Genomic DNA, 24,956 nt, shown 5'->3' on the forward strand with positions numbered 1-24,956 from the left:
GGTATATCAAAACTTGTGGGATGCAGCTAATGTTTTTAGGGTTTTATAGCTTTAAGTGTTCTTATTAGAAAATAGACACATTTACAAGTCAATGATTTAACCAGAAGTTCTCAAAGTGTGGTCTGGGCAGACTTACGGATTCCTGGGAACCCTTCAGGGAGTCTGTGAGGTTAAAACTCTTTCAATTAGAAAATATATATTTTATTTTCCCCTTTCGCTTTTGTTTTCCTACAAGTGTCCAGTAGAGTTTTCCAAAGACTAGATAATGCGAAATGACATCGTCTTTCTGACAACTAATGAAATATGTTATTGAGTGTTCTTGTGTGCTAAAAAATTCTCAGTTTTAATTCTAACACAGTAAGTGTACAAAATATATATCACAAAAACTAAAGCTCTTCAGGTTCCTGATCCTTTTTAAGAGTGTAAAAGGTTCCTGAGACCCAAAATTTTGAGAACTGTCCATCTAACATAACAACATAAGAATCTAGAAAATGAAAAGCAAATACAACCCAAAGTAAGCAGAAAGGAGGAAATAATAAAAATCAATGGTAAAGAAAATAGACAATTGAGTAAATCAATGAGACAAAAAGTTGGTTCTTTGAAAAGATCAATATAATTGATAAATCTCTGGCTAAACTCATCATGAATAAAGGAGAGAACACAATTGTCAACATCAGGAATAAAAGAGAAGCCATCACTATAGAATCCTACAGATATTAAAAGATAATAAAGTATTAAGAACAACTTTATGTTAATAAATTCAACAACTTAAATAAAATGGAATAATTCCTTGGAAGGGAGGAAAGAAAAAAGTAAGTTAGACACTGAATAAATAGAATTTTTAAGTAGTCTGATATCTATTAAAGAAAAAATATGTTTTTTAAATTAAAAAACTTCCCACAGAGAAAACTCCAGGCTTAGGCTGCACTGGTAGATTTTCTCAAATATTTAAGGAGAAAATAATACCAATCTTTTACTATCTCTTGCAGAAAATAAAGGAGGAAACGTAACTCAGTTTGTGAGCCTTAAAAAAATGCGATGCAAAAAGTAGACAAGGATATTGCAAGAAACTACAGAACATTATCTGTTGTGAATATAGACAAAAAGGCAGCAAAAAATTAGTAAATTGAATTTATGAAAAGTATGTAGCATGATAAACAAATGGGGCTTCTCTCCAAGAATGTAACGTTAGTTTAACATTTGCAAAACAATCAACGTAAATCAACATGTTAATAGAATAAAAGTGATATATCGTGTGATTATATCAAAAGATGTTGAAAAAACATTAGACAAAATTCAACACTCATCCATGATAAGAAGTCTGAGCAAACTAGGAACAGAAGGGAACTTCCTCAACTTGATCAAGGCCATCTGCAAAAAGCCCCCAACTCTCATCGTATTAATGGCGAAAGATTAATGCTTTCTCTATAAGATTAGGAACAAGGAAAAGAAATAAAGGGCCTAAAGTTTGGAAAGGAATAAGTAAATCTTTCTTTATTCACAGAAAACTAGATTAATGAATGCAGAGAATCCTAAGTATTAATAGGTGAATTTTGCAAGGTCAACAGATACAAAAGTATATACAAAGTCAACATACAAAAATTGTATTTCTATACACCAGCAGTGACCAATTGGAAAATTAAAATTTAAAGACAATATCATTGACGATAGTACCAAAAACAAAATAGTTAGTGATAAATTTGACAAAATATGTATAATAAGAACTGTATGCTGCAAACTATAAAATTTTGTTGAGAAAAATTGAAAAGATCTAAATAAACATATGCTACGTTTATGAATTAAAAGACTCAATACCATTTCTCACCAAATTAATCTTTGGATCCAATCTATATCCAAGAAAAGTTCCTGCAGCCATTTTTTTCTTTTTTTTTTTGGAAAAAGAGACACAATGTATACGGGAAGGACCTAGACTCACCAGAACAATCTATAAAAGAAGAACAAAGTTGGAAGACTTACACATTCTGACTCAAAGGCTTGTTCTAAAAGCGCAGTAGTCAAGGCAGTGGCACTGGTAAAAGGTCTACAAATAGAGAAAAAAGTCCAGAAACAAACCCTCATATATATGTCAACTGATTTTCAATATAGATGGCAAAACAATTTAATAGGAAAAGGAAATGTTTTCTGAACTTGTTCTGGAACAACTGGATATCCATACAGAAAAAAAACCCCACAAAAAACCCCAAAACCCTGACTCTTATCTCCTAGCACAAATTAATTTGAGAAAACTCTTAGACCTAAAAGTAGAAGCTAAAACTAAAGCTGAAATATAAAGCTTCTAGGAAAGAACATTAAGAGAAGATTTTCACAACCTTGGAGAAGGCAAAAAATTTTTAGACAGGACCTAAAAAGCAGTATAAAAGAAAAAATGTATTATTTAGATTTTAACAAAATGAAAACTTCTACTCACCAAAAATCATTGTTAAGAAAATAGATAAATCACAGATTGGGAGAAAAATATTCTCAATCAATATATCTGACAAATGGCTTATATCCAGAATATATAAATATTTCTCCCACTCACTAGTAAGAAGAAAAACAACTTAATAAAAATGTCAATAGACATTCCACAGGGGAAGATATCCAAATGGCCATTAAGTGCCAAAAAAATGTTCAATATCTTAGCAAAATGGTACCACCACTTTGGAAATCAGTCTGATGGTTTCTTAGAAAGTTAAATGTGCATCTACCCTACAAACCTTTATTCTATTCCTGACTATTTACTCAAGAGAAATGAAAACATAAGTCCACAAAAAGATCTACCAGAATATTCATAGCAACTTTATTCATAATAGCCCCAAACTGGAAACCTCTTCAATGCTCATCAATAAGAAAATGAATCGATAATTGATGGTATATTCATACAGTGGGATAGGTACTATTCAGCAATAAAAAGGAACGATTTACTGACACTCTCAAAACACGAGGACAAAGCACACAAATGTTATATTAAAGAAAGAAGCCAGAGAGAGCCCTGATGGCCTAGTTTGGTGCTCTCACTGTTTCAGCAGCCTGGGTTCTCTTCCCGGTTGTGGAACCACACCACCCATCTGTCAGTTGCCGTGCCGTGGTGGTGGCTCACATAGAACTAGAAGGACTTACAACTAGGATTTACAGCTAGGTACTGGGCCTTTGGGGAGGAAAAAAAATAAAGAAAGAAGCCAGGCAAAAGAAGAGTACATACTGTATGAGGCCATCCGTCAGAGGTTCTAGAAGAGACAAAACTAGTTTATGGTGAAAGAAATCAATAGCATTTGCCTCTGGGGGCTGGCAGAGATTGGTTGAGCAGTGACCCATGGGAGCTTTCTTGGGGGGATGGCAGTGGTCTAAATCATGACAGGAGAGTGGTTTATACAGGCATGTGTGTTACTCAAAACTTATCAAACCACCTTTAAGATTTGTTCATTTCACTCTATGTCAAATATACCTCAATTTAATAAAAAGAGCCGGGGCTTGTTTCATATGATAACCTTTTAGCACATCCAGTGGCTCAGAGATCTGCCAACGGCCTCCTCAAATTGTGGGCCCGGGCCTGAGGCTGTGTCACTTTATTTATCTACAGATACTGTATTGGATTCCCATAATACATAATACATTTCAAATTTTCTCAGCTAGCCACAGCTTCTGAGTCTAAATTCTGAAAGGGATTCCAAGGCTGAGAATTCTGAGAGGCTGGGACAGTGTTCGGGGGAGGCCCCAGAGGATGGATCGCCCAGTATTCCAGGCTCCGCATCAGCCGTGTCTCTTCCTCGGTTGTTTCTGACTCCCCCACAAGCCCTCAGCAACCTCAGGTCCACCAGTCTGCCCAGACGTCCCTTCATCTCTTCCATCCCGCTGTTCTTTAGTCTCATCCTCATGCTCCAGCCCCTGAGTGACCAGCAGCAGTGAGGGGCGGGTGTGGGGGTGAGGAGGGTGGGGGCTGTAGGGGTGTGTGTGAGAGCTCCTCCTCATTTCCCCCAGAATGCATCCTATAGAAACAACACCCCAGCTGGAAGCCAGTTTTCTGGGCCAGCTTCCATAGGTCCTTCAAACCCTGAACCCACTTGACCTACCTAATAGCATATTTACAGTAATATTCTTTTTCATGATTTTCTCATTGTAAGTGTATAGCATTTTAGCTACTCTGTGAGTAAATACACTAAGAGGGCTGGCCTGGCATCGTCTTCATCTCAAATGCGATTTCTTCCTTAGGGAAATACGTTTTGGTTCCAACTTACATAAGTACTCATATGCAGAGAGATAGACAGACATAGAGAAATAATTGTACATGCCTAGAAAAAATCTAAAAAATACACTTCAAAATCCATGTTGGTTATCCCTGTGGAATATATTTAACGTTCCAAGAGAAGGAGGACATTCCGATACTTTCTTTCACACATTTATATATTATCCCAGTTTTTATATGAAGCATGTATTACTTTTGACTTAAAATGAAAGTTATAATCTATTTTTTGAATTTACCCAGTTGTTTAGAAGTTGAGGGCCATCGGCACTCTAATAACAAGTAGTACCTTTGGTGTCTTCAATGGAAATATGTCAAATCACTTGTTACCACTTTGTTGTGGCAATTCTGAGGGTGCTGGGGTGCCCCTGGAGATTCTCCTGCTTTTCATGACCTATGTTGTGGTGTTTACAGCGACCTGACAATGAACTACTGTAGGAATCCAGATGGTGATAAAGGCCCTTGGTGCTACACCACTGACCCGAGCGTCAGATGGGAGTTCTGTAACCTGAGAAGATGCTCAGAAACACAACAGAGTTTCTCCAACAGCTCTCCAACTGACACCCAAGTTCCAAGTGTCCAGGAGCCTTCTGAACCAGGTAAGAAGTCTGCGGCCAGACATCTACATACTTGGGCATCAGCATGAAATGAGACGGAAACTCTTACGGACTCAGAAGGCTTCACTGCTGCGGGGAACTTGAGCACTGCCTGTGTGTCTGCCACGTGGAAAGAAGCCTCAGTGTGCCATCTGGGGGAGCCAGAGCTGTAATGACCGGTAGAACATGGGTGGGTGGTTCCTTAGGACTTGAAAACTACTTGATTGCAGACCGATGGACAAAATTTTGAGCCTGGGTGCATTGAGAGGTTGATGATGGCACTGGCTGACAAGGGACATTCTGGAAAAGCAAGTGCGACCTCCTCTGGGAGGAGTATATATGATTAATTTGGTTTTGAATATACTGAATTGGGGCACCAGTAGGATAGCCAAGTGAACACCTGGAAAAGGGGATCTGTAGCTCGAAATGTTAAGGGCCTGAACATAAGAATGTGACTGTCCTCTTGGGGGGAGGCAAAAATAACCACACTCTTCTCTGCTTCCCTCTGCCCTTGAAGTGTAGCTCTGAGTACTTAGCACCTGGTCCTGCGGCTGCTGGGCAGCAGGAAAGTGCTCTGCACCATGGCACGGTGAGAAAACACAGAGGGGGCTAATTCCCCCCTGTCCCAGCATGAAAACTCAGGGGTCCCATGACTCATCTGACCTCTGGACAGTCATGATTAAAATGACAGCTTGGTTTGAAGTTGGGACCCCTCTCCTTCCCCGGAGTGGGCTTGCCTCCCCTCTAGTCCTGGAGAACATCACCTACTGTTCCCTGAACAGAGCGAGCTCATGTCTCCTTCCTCTTTCTTGGTGAGACTTTGCACTCTGTGCCCCTTCTGGTATCCTGGCTGGATGAGACTTGAGATGACTTCACGTGGTTCTCCCATGCGAATGCCTCACATTGGGTGTGTGGGTAACTCACACATCCTGGGCCTGGCAAAGATCAGGGGTACAGGCTGCCCAGCACAGCCCCCCTTCTTGGCAGAGACGCTAGCTGGCCCAGCTTTCGCTTTTTGGATTTTCCAAGTGGCCATCAGGTAACTGGGGCACTGGGTCTCCATATATGACACCCACATCAAGTTTTCTGAGGGGTTCTGGGGAACCCCCATTCCCTATGCTTGAGATGAGGGACAAGCTTGGGGAAGGGGCCCTTAGTCATCTCTTTCTTACCCTGCTCCCCACCAGAGGGTGGGAACTCACAGTACAGGTCTAGCCAAAATAGTATTTTTTTATAAAATCTTTTTCAGTCTTCACTCTTTATCCATGCTTGATTAGAGGGAGGTGTTCAAGAGTCATCTAACAGTTCATAGCAGCATCTGCTTCATGGGAATCCTCCTGAGTTCTCTGTCTTACCCCTCACCTTGTCATAAGATTGTTCTCTTAGTGTCCTGCCTCAGATTCCCATTCTCACATCTTGGCTTATGATTATTTCCCAGCCAACAGCGTTTCTGGGAACTTGTTAAAATAGGCTGTGTTCAGTGAACTCTTCAGCATCCCAGTGCTCTTAAGGATGTGACCACAGAGTCTGTCCTTAGAGAAATCTAACACTGCTGTGTTTATTTCTTATGGTCCTGGGGCTGTGTAGTAATACATAACCACCCGTTTTCTTTTCCCTACAGACTGTATGCTTGGGATTGGTAAAGGATACCAGGGCAAGAAAGCAACTACTGTTACTGGCACTCGATGCCAGGCGTGGGCTGCCCAGGAGCCCCACAGACACAGCATTTTCACTCCAGAAGCAAATCCATGGGCAAATCTAGAAAAAAATGTAAGCCACTTTGATTTGGATTCTGTTTTGCCTTTTGTTGGCCAGTCTTTGCACACAGAATTGGTCCTATGTTACAGAAAGTCAGCCTGGACTGATCTTTGCGAGGGAGGAGGGGAAAAGATACCAGGGATTTCAAGGGACTAAGCCTACAATATAATTGACATCAGTGCAGAAAGAACAGTTAGCAGGCAGACCTCCATGCACGTTATCATCGTCCTCAGACCTCTCGTTTCCTGTTTGTGAAATTTCCTGTCTGCTTATACTATTTCATGTTGTTTCTAGTTTCTAGTGTTTTTCCTCTAGATTCTGCTGATCAAAGATGACCTTCATGACATTTTAGTCAGATTTTTCTAGAAAAAAATTTGAATGAGCCATTAGAACTCCATGCAGTAGGATTTCACCCAGTCTCACATACTCTCTGGGATGGTTTCCTTTGGAGGGTAGGTCTAGGGAAGGAAAAAAAAGACATGGCTTTCAATGGCTTGACCCACAGAGGCTGCACAGTCCATGGGAATAAGCGTTTTTGAACCAACAGCAAACAGGCGTCTTTGGCTGGAAGATTGCTGAAGCGAACCAAGGACAAGACAGGTCAACCATGTCCCACAGTCCTCGATTGCTGGGTCTCTAAGGTTTCCACTGACACACACTGTTGGTGGGGAGGCCCATTTATTGAATGTCTACCTCAAGGCCCTCAGGGTCTCCACCCTCCCTCCAGTGGAGAAGCCTTATGGTTGGAGCTCCTTTTGAAGAAGGAGACATGACCGATGGCAAACTATGAGTCAGAGGCTTCATAAACATCCTAAAAATAACTCCTCCCCTACTCCCCACAAAAAGAAACACTACCTGTCATCTTCTAAGGGCAGCAGTGAAATGTCTGTGCTTCAGGATACCTTCTCCACCCCCTTCTGCCCTAGCGTGCACCATTCCTATGTACCTGCCTTTTTTTTTCAGTACTGCCGTAATCCTGATGGTGATGTCAATGGTCCCTGGTGCTACACAATGAATCCACAGAAACTTTTTGACTACTGTGATGTCCCTCAGTGCGGTAAATTGCTTTCTTTTTTGGAAGGAAACTTCTCAAATAAAAGAAGCATCATCTCCTTAATATGGATCTGCAAGAGAAGAGTTCAAACTGAGCACTCCTAGGGAGGAGAGCTCTCTCCCTGAGCCCTCTCGTCATCATGAGCCTTTTGAATCTGCCCCACTCGTGGCCCCGTTTATTAGGAAACCACCTCCCCCTAATACTTTAAATAAAGTAAATGTAAAATCCTCCAAAAGAGTAAGCTTAGTGGAGATCTAATCAGCCTCAGCACGGTTCTGCCAAACTCTCCAATGTCTTGCTTGGGATGTGAGAAAAAACAAATTTAATGTCACCCAGACGGGAAATTTTCCCTTTCAGTAAGAAAGAAAATACAAACAGAAGGGAACAGCTAAGCATGGAATGTACATTGTAAACCTATAAATTGTCATCCTAAGAATTCAATGGAAAGTAAAGCAGATCTTTACTAAGCTCCAACTTTCCTTAATCCTAAAATGACTGTTCACTAGCCATACATTAGCCACATAATTTAGAGAAGGCCTGTCTGAGTTCTTTCCTCATTTCTCTGAGACTTTTCTAGGGAGCAAGAAGCTCAGATCAGGGAAAGGGGAGTCGACATTAGTTCTAAAAAGTTTGGGATAACAAATCCAGGGCTAGGTCTGGAGAACCTATTTTACTCTCTGCTGACCCATCTTTGCAAACAGAATCCGTCCTGGTTACAGAAAATCAGCCTGGACTTCTCCTCTGAGTAGTGTGATTGCTTGTGCTTGTGTCTGTCACGTGCAGGGCGTAAAGCTGGCAGGAGAAGCTTCGGTTGTGAAGCCACTGTAGTGCAGCATCTGGATACGGTTTGGGGAGGCATTTGAGGGTAGTGGTTAAGAGCATGGGAGCTACACTGCCCGGGTTGCTTTTGGGCCGCTCCTGGGTAGAGCACGGGGCGGAAGGAGAGGCGAGGGTGATAGGACAGATTCTACTTGGCTGCTTTATTGTCCTCTCTGGATTTAGGGTGAGTTTACAGCTGACTCTTTCTCGAGTGAGTGTTTTCTTTCTTGTGCAGAGGTTCTCTTGGTGGCCCTCCACCTGAAAGTCCCTGGATGGGGTTAGTGCCTCCCCTTCAGCTGGGCACTCCCAATCCTCAGCTCTGCCTGGTCTGGTACACCCCACTGCCTCCTCCTGCCCGGGCTTCTCTATCCTGTACAGGCTGCCTGCTTGGGAGGATTGTCTTTCAGTTCCCATATCAGCCTGACACTCCTGCCACGGGCTCCACAGCTGTGCCTGGGGTTCACGCACCTCTGATCCCCACAGAAGGGAAGTACAGTAACTTCCCAGGTGCCTCCCTCAGCTGCCACCAGATGCTCTAGCCTCCCCAAATGTGAGTCAGGCCAGGGTATCCACCTGCTGGAAGAAATGGTCTCGAGATCAGACCAAGTGGTCGATCAGAACCCTTCTCACCAGTTTGGGGCTAACCTCACATGCCCGCATCATGGTGAGGTGGGGGGGGGGGCCTCACAGTCCACTGGAAACATCCTCTTCCCATTCTTTCTTCTTTCTCCAATCTCTAAGAGCCTCATTCTTTTACATCTTCGATTTGGATGAGGATACCAGAATTGCAGAACAGGCTATTTCCTCTGAAAGCTACATATGGAGATTTATCTTACACTCCCCCAGGGCATCTTGGGGGCCTCAGTTGATCCTTCCAATTTAACATCATCTTACATACCCGCCCATTAGAATGTAAAGATTGAAAACAGAGATCTAACTATTCTTTCCAGTGCTTAGAGCAACGTGTGGCATGTACTAGGCACTATATATATACATATTTGAATATGCATTTGCTGAATGAATAAATAAAAGAATTAAATCATGAATTACAGTTCCTCCAGTATGTCAGGTCAGTACTTAAAAGGTGGCTAGCCTACGTTAAGGGGATTTTTTTTGTGTGCTTGTGTGGGTTTTGCCAATTTTATTTGGACTTTTTCAGACTGAGAAATCTCTTTGATGCATGAGTTTGTCTATTTAGGTTATTTGCATTTTTTTCTCTTTTTCTTTAAAGATTTTATTGCTCGTTCCCTGGAAGATTTTGGATTTTCTTTACTGAAGTGGGAAATTTCCTAACCATCATTTTCCTTAAAATTTCCAAACTTTACATTATTTCTAATTCACAAGGAAAACTCACTTTTAAAATGAAAAGTACCATTGATAAACTTTTTAGGCTACAAGTAAACTTTAAGCAACTTACTTGAAAAATTTGTGTAAATATACAATGTTATTAAAACAAATAGCACCATGCAGATTGCACAAAAGTAATAGCATAAGGAAAACAATCTGAAATCAGAACTATATTCTATTCAACCCAATATTCTGTCTCTCAATTTCATCAAAGGATTGTATGGTTTTTCTCTTTAAAATCAACTTCAAAAATTGAAGGAAGTCCTCCTTAAGCATAATTTTTTATTTATTTACATTCATTTATTTTAAATTATATATCTGTTTGTTGATTGATTTTCAGTTCCACCAACACATAAAGTACAAATAATGAAGAAGTAAAAATAAATAGGAACTTTCAATTTTGTTCTAAATGGTAAAACTGGAGTACCATAATCTCTGTAGTTATTCTCTTCTTAGTATATTTATGCAAATCTACTCTACGTAAGGCACAGGGTCAGAAATTAAGCTCAGTATTGGAGAGTGGGATTCCATTATATTTCATGCTTCCTTTCTAAAAATAGACTTCTGTCTGTTGATTCTCAGAACCGGCCAGGACAAATGGCAAGTTATTTGGAAAACGCAGATTCCAGATTCTCTAGAGGGCGGAATCTCTGGTTGATCAGGACAGAAGGAATTTCCCCTTGCAATATTGTTGTTAAGAATGACTTGCACTTATATTTCTGACAATCTGAAATGGCTCAGACAACGGAGAAGCATTTAACGACCACCTTTTGTAGCCCCTGAACTGTTCTAGCCACTAGTGGGTGGTTCTAAAGATGGGGCACTACTCAGTTCTCCAGGAACCCTGCAGGCTGGGTGGAGAGCGAAAGCAGCTAGGAAGTCAATAGAGGGAAGGCAAGTGAATGTAAATTATCCCCGGGGCATTGGGTTGGTCCCCGAGGCTCCTGGAAGAGCTATCCTGAAGCTGGTTGAGAGAAGGCACTATGTCAGTTTAGGATAGTTATCCTTGCTGCATACAATCACATACACACACATGGGTACATACATGCACACACAGAGCATCACATTAAAAACTATCTCTAGTGCCTTTTGACGGGGATGGCAACTATGGTTTTCAGTAAACTTTATGTGGTTCAGAGGGTGATGATGATGATGAGCAGGATGATGATGAGAATGATGATACACTGCTCAAGTCAGAACGACAATTTGTGTCATCAAGGTCCTCTCAGAAAAGCTCTCATTCTAACGCCTAACTCTGCCAATTCACTTAATCACTTCCGCTACAGAATAATAAAAAGTACTCATATTGTTTTGAAAGGAAAGGGTTCTGCGTTGTCTACTCTCACTTTTGAAACTTGGAAAAAATATTCCAAAAGATGCTTATCATCTTACTGTTGAGGTTGGGCTCTGAGAAGGCAAAAATTCAGTGCTTTGGCCATCAGCCATTAACGTGTCTTGTGTTGTGTGACAGATTTGCTAGCTTTCACTTCTTTCAATGCCACTTTTCCCCACTTTGTGCCATAGAGTCCTCTCCATTTGATTGTGGAAAGCCCAAGGTGGAACCGAAGAAATGTTCTGGAAGGATTGTAGGTGGGTGTGTGGCCATCGCACATTCCTGGCCCTGGCAAATCAGTCTTAGAACAAGGTAACAATGCTTCTAGAAACAATTTATTCCATCCTTCTATGTAAGCCCCACAAAACCTTTCTGCATTCACACTAAATTCACACAACTCAGGTGTGTGTACCTGCCTCTATATTCTTCTAAGGAGGAAGGAAAAATATAAAAATAAAAAATATATATATTTTTCTAGGTTCTCTGCTTTAAAAATAGCCAGAATTGGAATCTTTTCCCTGATCTGGGCAGCTACCATCAAAATCTGTAGACGCAGCAGTTTTCACCAAGTTCCAATATGGTTGGAAAATTATTGAAGATGCCTCGAGGGTTTATATTGCCATTGTCTTTTTGTAAAATGAAGAGAAAGGGATATTTTTAGAAATGTGACACCTTAGGGGAGCAAGGACGAAATTATCTACAATTTATCAGAGATACAGATTCTTTTTTCCTTTTTTTTTTTTTACACTTTTGTGAATGATTGACTTTAACCAAAGGATGCTCACCCAGTCACAAACATGACTTTAGTGTGGAAAGTTCAAGATCACCATAATTTATGAGGGATCAGTTCTGATCAGTTCTGAACTCAGACAGTTTGGGTTATTATCTCAGTGCCACAGGCCTTTCATAAGTTCAATTTTCCTGGGAGTCTCATAAAAAGCACAGGCTTGAAACAGGCTGATTTGTGTTGCTTCCTTTACTCATTTCTGTGCCAATGCGCATTCACTCAACTGCTGTCCTCCACCAGCGACATGCTTGGGAGATGCCATTGATACACCTGATCCTAGTATATTTCCTTCTGTCACTGAGTTGGCTTTGCTTTTCTTTTCCTTATTATTTAGTAACTCCTTGCTATACAGAGCCTTCACTTTTCACATATTCCAGATTCCTTCTTTCCCAAACTACGTTGTGGTCTGTTTCCTGACTGATTATGGACTTGCCTGCCATCACGTGCTTACTATTTGTGTTCCTTTCATGACGATGGGCTTTGGAGCAGCTCACACCGCTTGTGCCTAAGCAGTCCTATAAAATAAAAGATTTAGGAGGCACCCCCTACACGGGAACTTTCTCAGATGAAATTAGCAGACTCCTATGAATCACAGCTATTCAAGATCACATTTGGCTCCCTGAAGAATGACTCAACAGGTCTTGCACAGATCTTGTCAAAAGCACTGAAAGAGGCCTCAAGAGAATGGTCCTTGGCTGGTCACTTCTGCTGGAGTCCAGGGCTAACAGATCAAAGCCATGGATGTGGGCTTCATGTTGGAGCCATGTGGCTGTGCTGTCCTGTGGACAGGCTGTGCCTGAGCCTCCCCCAGCCATCTTAAAGAGTGGGGTTGATGGAATCTTCTGGAAAATCCACTAGGGAAGCACAATTTGAAGTTCCTACTGTCTTGATGATGGGCTGGCAGCCTTTTCCATGGGAAACAACATTACCAAAATTGAGTGAACCTTTCTTTCTTTGTAGAATAAATCATCAGATTTGAACTAAAATCCTGGCACGTTTTCCTTCTAGATTTGGAAGGCACTTCTGTGGAGGTACTCTTATATCCCCGGAGTGGGTGCTGACTGCTGCCCATTGCTTGGAGAGGTACGTTTAGAGGACAACCGACAGGAGGACTTGTCTTAAAGCCTGTCTGCCTCCCTCCCTCTCTCCTTTTCTTCTTTCATCCCTCTTTTCCTTTCCTCTCCTCTCCTCTCCTTCCTTCCTGCTATGGCAGTGACATAGGGCCCAAGGAGTGGACATGAAGAAGCCTGAGGCAGAATTGCCAGGGTCATTGAATGAGAGAGGAGAGGAGCGTGTTTAGAAAGAAATGAAGAAGAAAGACCCAGTTCAGGTGGATTTGCAGGCCTGGATAAATGACAGGACACAGCCGTCCGCTGTGACAGGCAAAGGTCTCCCAGGTCCTCCTGATGTGGGTGTCTATCCTTGTGCTGACTTTAGTGTTGGTTTCATTCTTCCTCTGTGGTCAGACCAAAAGCAGCCTCAAGAACATCCCTAAATGGCCAGGACCAGGTCAGTCGTGAACCTTGTTTCTTGCCACTCAGAGGTCACTGATTGTGGGTGGCCAAGAGGGGAGAAGATGTGACGTTTATGGCTCAGAAGGACACCTAATGAAGTGGCTGCCCCATATGTTGCTCCTAATGTCACCATCTTTTTGCTAGGTCCTCCAGGCCTTCAACGTACAAGGTCGTCCTGGGTACACACCATGAATTACGTCTTGCAGCGGGCGCTCAGCAAATAGATGTGTCCAAGCTGTTCTTGGAGCCCTCACGAGCAGATATTGCCTTGCTGAAGCTAAGCAGGTACTGCGGGACCCATGGCTTTCACGCTAAGATGAGTGAAACCATCTGTTTATGCCTGAGCTGTGTGGGGGAGGCACCATTGAGGACATGAAAGGCACAAGGCTTTGAGGAAGAGCATTGAACTTCAAGTGAGAAAACTCAGGCTCAGCCCCATACTAGCTGTGGTCATGCAAAGGGCACCAGGACTCAGCTTCCTCATGTGGGAGAAGAGTGAGCTGAAACATGAGGTACATGGTTACCCCCCCAACTCTCTCACCTAATGTTCACCAATCTGCTTATGGACATTCCTAATCAGAGAATTATCCAAACATTCCAGGTTGACAATTCTCCTCTCAATGTTAATCACATGTTTAGAAGAATCAAATGAGATTACGTGTTTCAAAGCACTTGAAAAACCACAATGTAAACACACACCACACACACACTTCACAAGTGCAAATTCTTCCTCTTCTTATCTTTGGTTTTCTTTTTCCTGTTGAAATGGTGTTTTATGAAACCTGACAAAATGATAAATTGGCTCATGTCACTTCTGGGCATTCGTCTTCGGAAACAGGTCCCAGGGGAGACAGCTATATAAACAGAGAGCTATTCTGAGAATAGGCACGTTTGGGACAGCAGAGCACATTCACTGTGTCTGATGGATTCCAGATGACAGGGGGATGGTGCTGACAGTGACGAGGATGGGCCAGGCCAGCACAAGGCCAGCGGTCAGGAGTTTGAGTCCTGCTCTGCTGGGTCTGGTCAGAAACACTTGACAAGTTTTCTGGTCAGTAAACTGAGGGCTGTCTTCTGGAGATTCCGTAAAGAAAAGAAAGGCCCTTCTTGGCTTAGCCTAAAAAAGGAGCTGATTGCCCTTCTTTCCCCGTGGTCCCCGAGGCCCAACAGGGAGATCCGACAGCTTGAACAAGTGGATTAGTAAATTTGGGGTTCTGGAATCATTTTCTGATAGGCTGATACCTTTGAGTTTTAGGGTACCCCCCCCCATGTCCCCTAAGGCCAAGAGTCTAAGGCATTAGTGTTCCATGAAGGGAACCTACAGAGTGACATCTGTGGGGTCCCTCCATGTGAGAGGCTGGCTCTATTCTAGTGACTCCAAGAGGGTGTGTCTGCTTCAAAGTTGGCAGCAATGGTCATTCTTAATAGAATAGGGCATTTCTCATCTCCAACCTGTTTTCCTCTTGAACTTACTAAAATGGAATCAAGTCTAAAAATCAAAGTTCTGATGTTCAAAATTCCCTGGAACTCTAAGGCATGTGAAAGTTCTTTGAAAACAATACCATTTAGCTTATGCAAGGAGCTTATTTCCAATCCTCTTGCATTTGATATCCAGCATTTTATTGGATTCTCACAACCATGGTGTTGTAACATTTATAGGTGAGGAATCTGAGGACCCAAAAGAGGGAGCAACTTGCTCATGGACGCACAATGCATTTGCTGTTATTTAATAGCCTCATGATGCTATTCCAGCTAGATGTCTCACCTACTGATTAAAGCCCTCTTAAACTGATATAAAAGCATGCACTTGGTATAAAATTCCAATCGTGCACAAAATAGACATGAAAAATGAGTTGTTGTTATCCCTAGTCCCACGTCTAGTTTCTTGTCCACCAGTGATGCCTTTTTAATAAAACGTCTGATTGGTTTAGTTCATTAAACACCAGGAGGCAAATGTGAGGATGAAGAGTTGTTTTCTACATTGCACTGTGTCAGTGAAGCAAGGAAATACCAGCCGGGACAGGGTTCTGAGGCAGCGGGGCAGGTGGTATCTTGTTGTAGGTGACCAAAAGATGCATGGCAGGTGTCTCCGGACAGGGCAGTCAAATGTCACTTTTGATGTTTTCCTTTCAGCCCTGCCATCATCACCCAAAATGTAATCCCAGCTTGTCTGCCACCCGCAGATTATGTGGTCGCTAACTGGGCAGAATGTTTCGTCACCGGCTGGGGAGAAACCCAAGGTGAGATAAATGCCGTGACTCGCACAATGAATTGGTTTTGACCTACAGCATACATGGGAAAATGAGCATTTGTACAAATTCCTACCAGTGAGTGAGGTCCACTCCATTCCTGACTTTGTCTGGGCACCTGCCTGTGTCTCCATAGTCAGTCATCGAGGGACACTGACAAGGGGACAAGTTGTGTTTCTTTGAGTCTCTTAACCCATAAATTCAACATCTATGTTGGGTCCCCAGGTAAGTAGGGTTTTGATGCAAGCCTACGAATTAAGTGTGTTAGATTATTTTTCATGTGAAGTTGGTCAAACGTGGTGTAAAACAACAACAAAAATTATAGTTAAATTGGTCTCCCCAAAGACCCACATGCATCATGGATGTGTGAAGAGGCTGTGGGGATGGGACAGACTGACAGTGCCGGGAGAGAAAGAAAGGTCCCAGTTCTAGCAGGTCTTTGGTGTTGGCTGATGGCGTGAGGGTGAGAGAGGAAATGTTTATGCTGATCCTGTGTGGGCACCTGTACTACATTTTGGAGATCTCATCTTCTCTTTGCCATATGCCCTCATAATAATTATATCCATGGGACACAGGCCTAGGAACGTTGTAAGAACATCGTAGATCTCTGCCTCAATTTCTTGGAAGTGTTGGTGAGGGCACTGGAGTGGGAGTCAGGAGCCCTGGAAAATGGTCCTGGCTCTGCCACTAGCTGGGCAAACTGGACAAGTCACCCTTCTTCTTTGTACCAGGTGGCATCTAAGCCCCCCTCCATAAAATCTGTGTTTTCCATGTTGGCCTTTTGCATAAGCTTTCATTTGAAGAAAGGTTTTGTGGCTTAAAAAAAAAGGTTAAAAACTACCATTCTAAATCATTTCAAACTTGTCTTCCTCCCTTCTGCACTTTTCTTACTATTTTTAAAAGCTCACCTCCTGGATTTCCAGTGTCCCCCCTTTCTACCCTTTGGAGGCTGTGAGCATCGAGAAAAAGTAAAGGGAATCTTGGCGAATGAAACATCACTATGGATGTGTTAGTCTGTTCAGCGGTTTGCATTTTTAAAAATTCCAACGCCACCAACTCTAATGAGTTCGATATTTTTGTTCCCATTTTGCAAATGAGGGATCTGAGGCTCCGAGAAGGTACAGGGTGCTCTCCCAGAAACCGCATGCGGAGAGGGCAGACAGACCTTATCAGAAACCTGACTCCCACTTATCAGCTGCAGGAGCTTAGAAGAGCCATAGACTCTCTTTCGATCTGTTTCCTCAGCTGGAAAATGGGCTGCAGGGCTGTTGTGGGGGAACAAAGAGAAAGTATGCATAAAGCACCAAGCATAGCTAAGTCTTGTCAATGACAGGGGGTACACTTGTTCCTATACGACTTTCTCTTGCAAGTGGTACAAAATCCAGCGCAAATTGGATGAAGCCAAAAAAGAGAAATTCTTAGTGAGCTGCAGTCTGCTGGCTTTTGCGATGTTCCTGCGCCGAGGCCCTCTCTCACCACACAGTGGGCACTATTCCTGGGCACAAAGGCGCATCCTTGGTCCTCAGACGCCATGATGGCTGTGGCTCTGTGGGGAGGAATAAGGGAGACGCCTTCCCCCAGCCATCATCAATAGTCTGCCCAGCTCTGATAGGTCTGGTGGGTCATGTGCCTGCCCCTGAACCAATCACTGACTGTCTCAGACCTGCGTCACCTGCACCTGAGAAGCCCACTCACACCCAGGATGGACCAAGAGTGGGTCCCTCCACAGAATTATGGGATGTAGGGTGAAAGGCTGCTAGGCAGCCAGAAAACCAACAGATGTCCGCTACCATTTCTAACTGATTAAAGCGTAGACTTCAAAGTATATGGCTCTGAGTGTGGGTTCTGGCTCTATCACCTTCCATGTAACATTAGGAAGTTATGTAGTCTCTGTAAGCCTCAGTTTCATCATCTGTACCACCCTATAAGGTCATTGAGAGGATTAGGATAATGCATTTGAGGTGCTCAGTGCTTTGGAGACGGTATTTTAGCAGCTCCTGTTCTTATTATATGACCACAACCACCATCACTATCATCAAGACCACCACAAGCATCATCGTCACCCCCCATGATCACCATCATTGCCATCCTCGTCATTACCATCATCACTAAGACCAACATCATTATCATCACCATCACCATCATCACCATCATCTCTACCATCATCATCATCACCAGTAAACATCGCTTAATCTGTGTGTAGCTGAGCCCTGATGGAACCGAGGCCTGCCTGACCCCCAAGCCCATCCACTGTTTCTTCTGTCCCACCCACGACTCACGCTTTCCTAACCACCATCCTGGCCTGCACTCCCCCATCTCTCCTGGCCTCACCCGCATGTCTACTGAGAAAATGATTCTCAGTATATTCATTGGACTAGGAGGAGTCACAAAACACGAGTGAGGCCTGCTTACCAATTTCCTATATGTCAACAATGGCATCAGATCAATCAGTGTCCTCAGCCTCTCGGTGTAAGGTCAAAATTCTCCCTCTCTCCCATTCTATCTGCAGACTTTCCCTGATCTTGATTTTCCAAAGCAAGCTAAGTGTTGAGGCCCGGGGCTCTTTCAAGTCAGCCCCTCATCAGCAAGCACTGGACGCTCTTCAGGATCCTGCTTCCCCATCCACAGCCACTATCAGGGCTTTGGTCCCTGGGTCACCCTCAGCCTCCTGGCCCTCAGAAATGCCATCTCTACTGTGGACACAGGATGGCAGCATCTCTGCACAGACCACATTGACTTCTAGTCGACTAGCAGTAAATTTGTCACTAGCATCAGGATGTGCCTAGAAGGCAGATGCAAGAGCAAGACACTTGAATAAATTAATTTTCAGCCAAATATTTCGAGATGGCTGCTCCCTCCATGCATCTACTCAATCCACATAATGCAACCTCTGCCCAATTTTTCCGTGGTCAGCCCCTTCCTCCACAGTGGCTCTGCCCACCCTGGCTGGGACAAGCCTCTCCTTTCCAAATGGTGGTCCTCTTACGTGCTCCTGTCAACTCCAGATGGAGTGTAAGTTTTCCGAACTCAAGACAATTATCCAAGTTTACTCAAAGTTTTTGGAGAAGAAATAGTGTCTCATCTCTTGGCATTTCATGCTAGCAAAGGAAAGATTTTTGCAAAATTTTGGTGAAAGTTGGGCTTGCAAATTTGGAAAACTGGATTATTTGTAAAAACACTGAGACCTACCTGGGTGTGTCCATCTGGGGAAACAGCATATCCTCTGGTGATTTTGCAAGTGTTCTATTTCAATTTGCCAAAGTGAAAAAAACAGTTTTTCACAAAAGAAGAAATACAATGAGTAAAACAAACACACAGGAGAATGTTTACTCTCCCTAACTGGAAAAGAAATGTAAATTAGGAAATGAATTAGGACAATTTCCACCCATTATATTAGCAAATATCTAAAAATATGAGCTACTCAGAAGGGTGTGGTGAGGTGATTTTTTTCCTCCTGACATTTTATGCTGTCACACTCTTTTAGAAAATAATTTGGCACTGTTATTGGTGTAACCATGGGCCCTCCAGGATCAGTTCAACTGACCCCATCTTATCAACAGAGTGATTAAGAAATTGTCTTTCAGAAAATTTGCAAGGTCACGTAACCAAAGCATGAGCAGAAGAAATCTTGACTTGAAATGATCATGGAACCAAAGGACCGGGACATGACTGGAACTTAAAAGTCAGACTCTTATCAGAAGCAAGGGTCTGTCATTCTGGAAGATTCGATGTTAAAATTCCTTCCCCACCTTACCATAAATTTTAAAATGCTACCATAAAAGTTTAGAACCTCATTGTAAAAGTTTAGGACCTTATCATGAGTGTTTGGAACCTTACCATGAATGCCTGAAGCCCACCAACCAAAACCTGTGCCATCAGCATTTCCACGTGCCAGGCTGTTCTCCCTAACTTCTTAAATTTTGCCCCAAATCCTGAATCAGGGTAACAGATCTGAGACACATGCCCCCTGTCTCCCTGTAGATCAATCTCGCAGAATAAAGCTGATTTCTTTCCCAAAGGCTGATGCTGTAATTAAATGGCTTTTTTATGCACATTGGGCAAGAGAACTCCAATTTTGTGCAGTAACATTGGGAGCCATGAATATATCCATATAACTTCTGAGTACTTAGACTAAAGCGAATATTAAGGAACATGAATAAACTTTATGAAAAAAGATGTGGAGCCAACGAGCATGGTAGTGAAGAATTTGTGCACTGATGTCACAGACTCAGGTTCAAATCTCAGCTCCACCGCTTACTTGCTGGGTGATCTTGGGCAAACTACACACCCTCTCTGAACCTTGGTTTCCTTAACTGTACAACAGGGATGACAAAAGTGCCTATTTCATAGGACTATTGTCAGGATTAAATGAGATATACCACGTAATGAGTTTGTGTCTGAAAAGGTTAATTCTCAGTAAATGATAGCTATTCTTCTTTTTTTATATTGTGGTAAAATATATATAGCATAAAATTTACTATTTTAACTCTTTTGAAGAGTACCACTCAATGGCATTTAGTACATTCACCATGTTATGCACCCATCACCACTTTTTCCAGAGCACTTTCCTCACCCCCACAGGAAACCCCATACCCATTAAGCTGTCACTCCTTATTAAAATATTAATTATGAAGATTGTGGCATCGCAACAAATCTTTATGATATAACGTTGTGTGAAAAAAATCAGGGTACAAAATGTGTGATATGATATAAGTAGTAAAAGAAGCATATAAAATGCCTGAAAGAGAAAATATAGAAATAGTAGCATTTCCCAATCTCTCTTTACATATTAAAAATTTATTTCTTTATAGTGTAAAAAAAAGAAGAAACAAACAAAAAATCACAACATAAACAAACCCTAAAACACTGTAAAGAAGCCCTGATGCTTAAATCCAGGTCCTGGGACCATGAAATCTTATATAATGTTCATACTTTCAAAGTCAAAAAAGAAAAAACAAAGGGATTCTAGTAGTATTGGGAACTGACTTCTTGTTTCATCCAACCTCATAAACAAACAAGAGATCTGTCATTGCTGCTCTGTTTTCTGGAAGTTTCCTCGTGGACCCGTTTTAGATCCAGTAACCATTCCTCTAATCTTTTTAAACCCAGACTCCTCTAATGCTGGCGTCCTCAAGGAGGCACAGCTGCCTGTGATTGAGAATAAAGTGTGCAACCGCTATGAGTATCTGAATGGACGAGTCAAATCGACTGAACTCTGTGCTGGACATCTGGTTGGAGGTGTTGACAGTTGCCAGGTAAGAAAAGACGGAAGAGATCAAAGTTTATTTTGTGCTGGCCTGTCTTGGCGCCTTACCCATTTCAGCCCCAAAGTGGCAAATTCAAGAAAGATTTGTCACTCACAGGCCACAGTCTACCTGTTGCCCAGACAGCCTTCAGGTCTGTACCTGAATTCTGATTCAGATAGCTTAAGGTGATTTTCTGTGCCTCGAGTCCCAGATAGGTTGTAAGGAGTGGTTAAGTACCATGACTGCCCCAGGTAACACACATTCCTGAAGGATGCTGATGGGTGGGGCTCCGGTGGTGGCCTTCCCAGTAGGGAATAGGGATAGAGTATAGGACAAAGGGCAGGTGCACCTCTTTTATAATTGTTTTTGGGGTTACCTGCCTAAGAGAAACCCCAAGGCACAGTATTCACAAGGGATTTTTTTTCCCCCAGGAAACACTAATTGTGTGGTTTTGTCAAATATACTTTGCTCAATCCTGGAGTGCCACAGATGTTCAAATGATATGAATAAGTTCCTTTCTGAGGGGAAAGGAATGTTCAAATACTGGGAAAACTTGCATTTGAATAATAGAAGGATGACATCCCATAATAAAAAGATGGCAGTTTAATCCTCACCTGGCTTTTCTCCTTCTTCTGTTTAGGGCGACAGTGGAGGGCCTCTGGTCTGCTTTGAGAAGGACAAATACATTTTACAAGGAGTCACTTCTTGGGGTCTCGGCTGTGCACGACCCAATAAGCCTGGTGTCTATGTTCGTGTTTCAAGTTTTATTAATTGGATTGAAAGAATAATGCAAAGTAATTAATTGGATGGGAGACAGAGTGAGGCATCAACATATCTAGAAGCTGGCACATGGGTAGGGAATTTAGCATGCTCAGAAATAATTGACAGTAATCAAACTGAGACACTGTACTTAGCTACCATGTACTGCCAACCCTCAACGTTTTTTAGTATTACTGTGGATAAATTTTTCCTGTCCATGGACCGCTGGATTCTGTAATAATAAGGCATCACAGCTATGACGTTTGTTGAAAATAAACTCTGTACTTACTTTGATTGAATTTTTTCCATCTTCTTTGTTTTCCTGTTCTTTATTTATCTGGCCAATTTTCAATAAATTAACTCTAACAGACTTAACTGATTTCGCTCTTTCTCATAAAGGATAGTTGTATAAATGACTAAAAGCCTGCAAGATTGTAGAGAGAGCAGAGAAATCCTAGTAAGTTACCCATATATTTACCGTGTCAGCAAAAGATGGCTGACACACATCTTTAATTTCTTTATTTCGGGCACTGAGATGAATGTTTGCAAAGCTGCAACGTTTATGGGGAGTCATGAGAACAAATTCTATTCCTGGGAATGAAATCTGTACTGTTGACTCGACTTTAGCCCAGCACAGGAGACGCCGGGCAGGGTTGGACCTCAAGAAGTGAACCGGGCAATGGCAGTGTAATACAAGACCAGTTAAGAGTCCGAATGTTATTCTGGGTCCCCTTTGAGTCTAGGAACGGTGCCAAGCACCTGTAAAGGAACGATGAACGTATGTTGACGGTGGACCACGTAATTTCCGTGGTTAATGGGCTGCATGGGTATGCACCACATGCTGACACACGGAAATTGTGTTTTAGAGTGACACATGTTCAAAAGCAAGAGAAAGGAGGAACATTGATTTTTCTTGACAATTTCAAATTTTTTATTCTTACCAGAACGAAAATATCAACTCAAAATGCAAGTCAAATGTGATAGTATCAAGGAGCGACAGTCATCTTCCCGCAAAGAGAAATGCAAAGAAAGCAAAAATGCAAGAGTGCATGGATAAGGGAGAATGCAGCATTACATCCTCCAAGGGCATCTTTATTTATTTATTTATTGAAAAGTAAACGTTCATACTCAATTCTGATGTGCTTTAAGGATGAAAAAGCTTATTTTACAATCAGCGCACACATCGTGTATGTTGTCATGTGTTCACATAGGATTTTGTTCCTCCTCGGCAAGATTTCCCTTTGGTGCCCGTTTTGCCCGTCCACACAAAATAATTCATTAAAAAACTCTGCACGAGATATATACTGAATCTGAAAATATAACAAATATAACATAGAAAGCAGAACATCAGAAAAAGATAGCATATTTGTACTTAAGCTCCACATTTCAAAAATCTCAGTAACAAAAACATATCAAATCCCTTATTAGTATCTACAAAGTCACTTAAAAGCTTCTGCTAATTCTTTTAAGCATGGATACAATTGACTTTTTTTTTAAATTAAAATGCAAGCTTCCTCCCCAGACAAGTTAAAAGTGTCAAGGTTGAATGAAAACTGTCCATGTTTTTCACTCTTGACCGTGGACAGCATCATAGAACTTGACTCACAAATGTAAGATAAACATCACTTTAGGATTAAAATCCCAAGACCCATGAAATCATAATCCATGGGTTTTGTTCAGTAAAGAACTAAATATGTGGCTCAAGGTGTCCACTAAAGGAGGACCAAAACTATCCTGAATTATCTCAGGACCAAACCTGATTTTATAATAATAGAGCCAACTCCTCAAATTGTACGGCAGATTTGTTCTTACTTATGGAACGAGGCCAGACATGCCCGAAACCTCAGACGCTACAGCGGCTTACAGAGCTCAAGGGGAGAAGAGAAAGCAAAGTGCCATGTGGCCCAAGGTTCTTAGATTCAGTCTCTTCTTTAACAGGATTTCCAAATCTTCATCCTCTCTGGAATCTTCAGAACACTCAGTTCAGAGCCTTAGTTCCTTGATTAGATTTGCTCAACCCATGTCTGTACAGTTTTCCCAGATCCTTGATTTGCATGTCCTGCATTCTTGATGGAGCTGGCATGGGAATCTGATGGGGTCTCTCTTGTCCCTCTGTAACCGAATGGATCCAAGACACTGCTCCAACGTAAGAAAAAACCTCAGGAGAAGCTGCGCACACCATAGGCTCTTTGCTAAACCAGCCACATATTCTGTTCCCAGAAACTTCGATAGCACGATAAATCTGAATTCATCCAACATTATATAAAAATACTCTGGAGAGCTTGAATGTCTGTACAGTATTAAAAACACCTGGAGCTGCACAGCTCAATGCAGCGGAAATAGACACACGTCTCTGCAAGGCACGTCGGTTCCTTGGGGGATCAGCCTGAGTAGCGCCTTCCTTTCATCTTTGGGAGGGGGCCTCATGGTGAGAGCGGGAAACTTGGGTTTTCTTTCTCCTGCCACATTTATAGGAACGTGGACTAACAAAACAAAGGAGAAAAGAGAAAGTCCTTAGGAAAGATTATGCAACTAGTAGAAGGAAGTGTTCTTGTTACTACTCAGTACAATAGTTGGTTTTGATGAGAAAGACTTAGAGGTAAAACTTATAAAAACCAAACTCAATAATAACAAAAAGACCTGTCTCCAGGCTCATTTTTTCCCTGCTTTCAGATCCTTGGCAGGAGTTAATTAGCATTACACTATGTAAGCTCTTTATGATTTTCTACTGAGTAACAGATGGTTTGGAAATGAAAAGAAAGCAGAAATGATATAATGATTCAGTACAGTTTTAGAAGAGAAAATGTAACAGGTTTCAGTAATTTGGGGCTAAGTAGTTTTTTCCCAGAGTAAATGACTATGGAATGCGATTAATGTGCTTAACATGTAGAACCGTAAATCATCCTTTTACTAGATTTGTTTTTCAAGGGTAGGGATTAGGCATAATTAATTAATTTACCTAACTTTTTATTATGAAAAGTTACAGACATAGAAAAAATTAGAAAGAGCTTGCGTACCTTGAATTTTTGTTGGTATAGTTCTTTATGTGTATATGTATTGGTCGGATATTCGTTTTCCCTGCACACCATTCAGATGCCCCTGTACCCTCCAAAATTCCGTCTCTCCCAATTGGTTAACTCCAATTTTAATACGACTGAATTGGTAAAAGAGTCTTGACCTCAATCACTCTTTCTTTCTCCATTTTTCACTGATGAGTTTGAAAATCTGAGCCCTGACTGGTTTGGGAATCAAGA

The 24,956-nt window shown here is 42.0% G+C and overlaps 2 protein-coding genes across 5 annotated transcripts in view; one reads left to right on the forward strand and one right to left on the reverse strand.

Annotated features, from left to right (window-relative positions):
- The window catches only part of PLG (plasminogen), a 45,529-nt gene extending 23,457 nt beyond the window's left edge, over positions 1 to 22,072 (forward strand). Inside the window, 9 exon segments of one of the 2 annotated variants that reach the window (NM_001434671.1) lie at positions 4,655 to 4,839; positions 6,458 to 6,606; positions 7,558 to 7,651; positions 11,339 to 11,459; positions 12,943 to 13,017; positions 13,593 to 13,733; positions 15,582 to 15,688; positions 20,807 to 20,952; positions 21,584 to 22,001. In NM_001434671.1, coding sequence (NP_001421600.1) covers positions 4,655 to 4,839; positions 6,458 to 6,606; positions 7,558 to 7,651; positions 11,339 to 11,459; positions 12,943 to 13,017; positions 13,593 to 13,733; positions 15,582 to 15,688; positions 20,807 to 20,952; positions 21,584 to 21,745 — 1,180 coding nt within the window. In that variant the 3' untranslated portion in view covers positions 21,746 to 22,001. 2 annotated transcript variants of the gene reach the window in all.
- Positions 22,073 to 22,609: 537 nt separating this feature from the next.
- SLC22A3 (solute carrier family 22 member 3) overlaps positions 22,610 to 24,956 on the reverse strand; it is a 95,137-nt gene continuing 92,790 nt past the window's right edge. For all 3 annotated transcript variants that reach the window (XR_011434379.1, XM_005608120.4, XM_070256338.1), the window contains one exon: positions 22,610 to 24,185. Coding sequence is in view for 2 of the 3 variants with exons in the window: in XM_005608120.4 (XP_005608177.4) it covers positions 24,107 to 24,185 (79 nt within the window). In the remaining variant the exon portion in view is untranslated. The remainder of the gene's footprint in view (positions 24,186 to 24,956) is intronic.

The sequence above is a fragment of the Equus caballus genome, chromosome 31 (assembly GCF_041296265.1).
Source record: "Equus caballus isolate H_3958 breed thoroughbred chromosome 31, TB-T2T, whole genome shotgun sequence".
Taxonomy (NCBI): Eukaryota; Metazoa; Chordata; class Mammalia; order Perissodactyla; family Equidae; genus Equus; species Equus caballus.